Source organism: Gavialis gangeticus, unplaced genomic scaffold (genome assembly GCF_001723915.1).
Source record: "Gavialis gangeticus isolate Ggan-Ray unplaced genomic scaffold, GavGan_comp1, whole genome shotgun sequence".
Classification (NCBI taxonomy): domain Eukaryota; kingdom Metazoa; phylum Chordata; order Crocodylia; family Gavialidae; genus Gavialis; species Gavialis gangeticus.
In genome coordinates this window covers 6,977,124-6,980,882 of record NW_017729031.1, presented here as the reverse complement: position 1 = coordinate 6,980,882, position 3,759 = coordinate 6,977,124, and the positions used below count along the sequence as shown (strand labels likewise).

Here is a 3,759-nt window from a genome sequence, read left to right as displayed (position 1 = left end):
AAGTGTGTTGGTGGTTCTTTTTTGCCCAGGTGCAGCACTTTGCACTTGGCTTTGCTGAACTACATCCTATTTCATTCTATTTCATTCTGCCCATTTTTCCAAGTTGTCCAAATCCATCTGGATCCACTCCCTACCCTCTGCTTTATTAACTTTGCCCCATAATTTGGTATCATCTGTGAACTTGGACAGGGTGCTCTCCACACCCTCATACAAGTCACTGATGAAGACATTGAATAGCACCGATCCAAGGACTGAACCTTGAGGGACTCCATTGCTCACATCTTTCCAGGTTGATATCGACCCATCCACCGTTCTAACTGAGAATCACTGATCTGTCTCTTTCTTTGGCAAACATACAGTTCAATAGACATTTTAAAAATACACTTTTAGTGACCACTCCTCCACTATACATTGATGAAAACTTAGTTTCCAAAACGACCTCTCATTGATGTTTCAATATTTGTCCTCATTGACCACATCCCCAAATGCAGAGACATGCGCTTGCAGTGGCACAAAAAGTACAGGCAGAAATTTGTGCTGCTACTTCTGGCACACCTGTATGTGCGCTGCGGTGTGAGAGAAAATTCCCACCTTTGGACAAACTGCCCATTCCCCACTTCTCCCAGCTCCCAGTGTGCTGGAGGAGCCAGGATGGACCTAGAGGAGGGGAGATGCTCTGGTCGGCAGTCAAAGTGTCTTCCTAGAGGACCCAACCTCCAATTGGTCCAGCACACACTCTTGGAGCATGTGCTGTGCCACATTTTTACTCCCATTCTTTTTTATACCGGAAGTTCCCAGTATCAAATTTTGACACTGAGCTGCAAATTTGCAGCAAAGGACACAGTTGCACATGAGTCATGTGCTGTTTGCAGTGCCTCAAACTGCATGTGCATGCTCATCTGGACACACCCACTTACGCTGTATAGTAGGCCTTAGTTTTTAGGAGTCAAGTTAAAAACAATTTGTTTGATATTTTCAAATGTGAGAATTAATTTAAAATCTTTTCAGGATTAATCACCTGCAACAAGATGGAAAATCAATAGTTCCCTGGGAAACACTCAGTATTTCATAGGATCAGATCTTAATAAAGATTCCTGCTGTAGATGTTTAACTCATGTCAGTGAATACTTACTGGTAAGATCAGTCCCACTAAAGTTAATGGGACCATTCTTTGAACACTGTTTACCTACATGACTCAAGGTTCCACAATCAGGCTCAAGGGTGACTGTCCAGATAGAACATTTTTATGTCAATCATTTGGGGTAAATTTAGGTGGCAAATTAAAACACTACTATATATATTCCAAGCTTATACGTGTGGAGCAACTGTGACACAACAGTATTACATTTAGATATTTAAAACACTCTGATGATAGAAACTGATTGGTCACCTGACTGTAGTTGAGCTTGTTCTGTCTTGCCAATGTAATCTCTGGCGTGTCAGGCATAATGTGGATTTGAATCTTATCTTTATCCCAGGCCTCAGTATATAAACGCTGCAAGTGACAGAAAGCATATTAAACCAACAGGAATAAAGAACATGGTGCTGGACATTTGAAGAGTTCATAAACCACAAAGAAGTTTTTTTAATTATTTCAAATTCTGACCAACATAGTCTTAATTATTCTAGAAAAAGGAGTTTCTACATCCTCTTCTTTGTACTGTTTCCTTCTAAGTTAAGATTCTGGAAGGGCTTACACTTAAAAAAAGGATGCCCAGTTTGCAGATTTTCCACTACAGGCTATTCCTATACACAAAAGTCTATATATTATATGCAAAGGGTCAGATTCAAAGAGGAAGTCTCCTGATTACTTCACTGGGGTTTAGATCAATACAAGTTCATGGTTTCCAATATTATATTTTAAGGTATAGAATTATTTTAATGTATGGAATTTTATATTATATTCCAGTTATTTTATTAATTCAGAGAATCATAGAGAAGTAGTGCTGGAACAGACCTTGAGAGGTCAGTTAATCCAGCCCCCTGCCTGGATTTATATCAAACCATTATATACAAATCCATTGTCTAACCTCTTAGCAAATCTACACAGTCAACCCTGACACAACGTAAGACCTGCCACAGGTAAAGCATAAAGCATATGCTACAGCTCATTGATTATATTGCTCATTGATAAATAATAATCAAAGAGCACTAATACATATTTTGGTAAAAAACAAATTAATTGCTGATTAGGCAAGAATGGAATTGTTGCCATTAATGGTTTGTAGTACTGATACCTTGCCCAAAACTTAGGACTCACCTTATTCATTGTTTCTGCGTTCTGCTTGGCCAAGACCTGTTCTAGAGAATCAGTCACGCTAGTAAATTTGAATTGGTCTGGAGGCTGACGGTATAATTTATCACTCAAGATCTCTCCAGCCTTCTTGGCTTTTTCAACATCCAGGGAACCAATGGGGACCCAACCAATGCCTCTCAACCACTGCAGATCTGATTTATAGGTGTTCTGTTACAAATACAAATGATATGGTTTAGTTAGTGTTCCAAGTTAAACATCTCACAACATCTTGTACAACCAGTGCTCCAGCTCTGTAGGCAGAGAACTCCCTTGCCTTCATTTTTGCTGCTGCCCTCAGCCATCCAACCATGACACAGTTTCAAAATATCCTGCACCCCACCTTCTTTGTATATCCCCCTTTCTCAAAACCATGAGGCAAAAGCTTGAGAGAAAATATGGGGTTTCCACAATTCTTGAAAGCTGACAGACTTGAATTGATAATAATGTGAATTCCATACTGTCTCCTTGAGCTGTGAGTTCGGGTACTGAAGTGGGAGAATGGAAGCCTATGCACAGCTTTCAGAAGAAGAACAAAGAAACAAATCCATCATTTCACTAACACCACTATTTACACAGTTTACTAGGCTACCACCTCAGATGGACAAAGGAGTCAATCACAGGTGGATCTAGAATTCTGAAAAGGGGAGTGCAGATGATGTGGCATGTCACACAACACATTATGAAACAACACATATTTTTATCCAATGAAAGGCAAATTAGATTCGATACTAATATGCTAAGGGACTAGCACTATATATTTTATTTAAGATCAAAACAAAAACAGATATAACTATTAAAGTGTTCACTAATTTGCTATATGACATATATAGTTTAGAAAAACACTACAAACCAGGCAAAAACAGTAAAAATAATAAAATATTGTATTAATAGTCCTGTAGTCATTATAGCTAATTGTATTTTCTTAATCAGAGTCATAAAACAAAATCTAGACTTCTTGAGCCTCCTGACAATGCTTCCAATACTTCACTGTCACTAATTTATACACCTGAGTTAATATTACTACACCCAAGTTAAAGTTTTTAGTTAGAGTTTGGCTGGAGCAGCAATCAAACAGGGTTGCAACTGCATCACTGCACCCTCCCTGGATCCGCCCCTAGAGCCAATGAATCTCTATAATTTGTAGCACCACTGATAATAGCCCACTATTTCCCTGATGCCCTTACGTTGTACAGGTAAAATAATTGTGGAGTACATCTTTGTGACAGATGTGCGCATTTTCCTTTCAAAGCCTCAGTGTAGGTCGTCTTATTACAAAACAGAACTACATGTTAACAATGGCTTCAAATCCTTGAAAGCCAAAAAAAAAAGAGAGGGATTACCCCTTAAGATCTTTCAAACAGCACTCACATCACTCTGTAGATCGTAGGCCATTTTAGCATGGATCACATCGTTCTGGTCTGGCAGGCATGTCCACTGGTGCAGAGGATGTCTATAATCAATAT

At 39.0% G+C, this 3,759-nt stretch overlaps 1 protein-coding gene across 8 annotated transcripts in view; it reads right to left on the bottom strand.

Annotated features, from left to right (window-relative positions):
• Positions 1-3,759, bottom strand: part of NEB (nebulin) — a 255,506-nt gene that overhangs the window by 128,470 nt on the left and 123,277 nt on the right. For 7 of the 8 annotated variants that reach the window (XM_019522414.1, XM_019522415.1, XM_019522416.1 and 4 more), the window contains exons 59-60: positions 2,261-2,464; positions 1,391-1,495 (exon numbers count right to left, since the gene is read on the bottom strand). In XM_019522414.1, the coding sequence (XP_019377959.1) occupies positions 1,391-1,495; positions 2,261-2,464 (309 nt within the window). Of the gene's footprint in view, positions 1-1,390; positions 1,496-2,260; positions 2,465-3,664; positions 3,733-3,759 lie in introns of all 8 variants that reach the window. The other variant, XM_019522420.1, reaches the window with a different exon arrangement.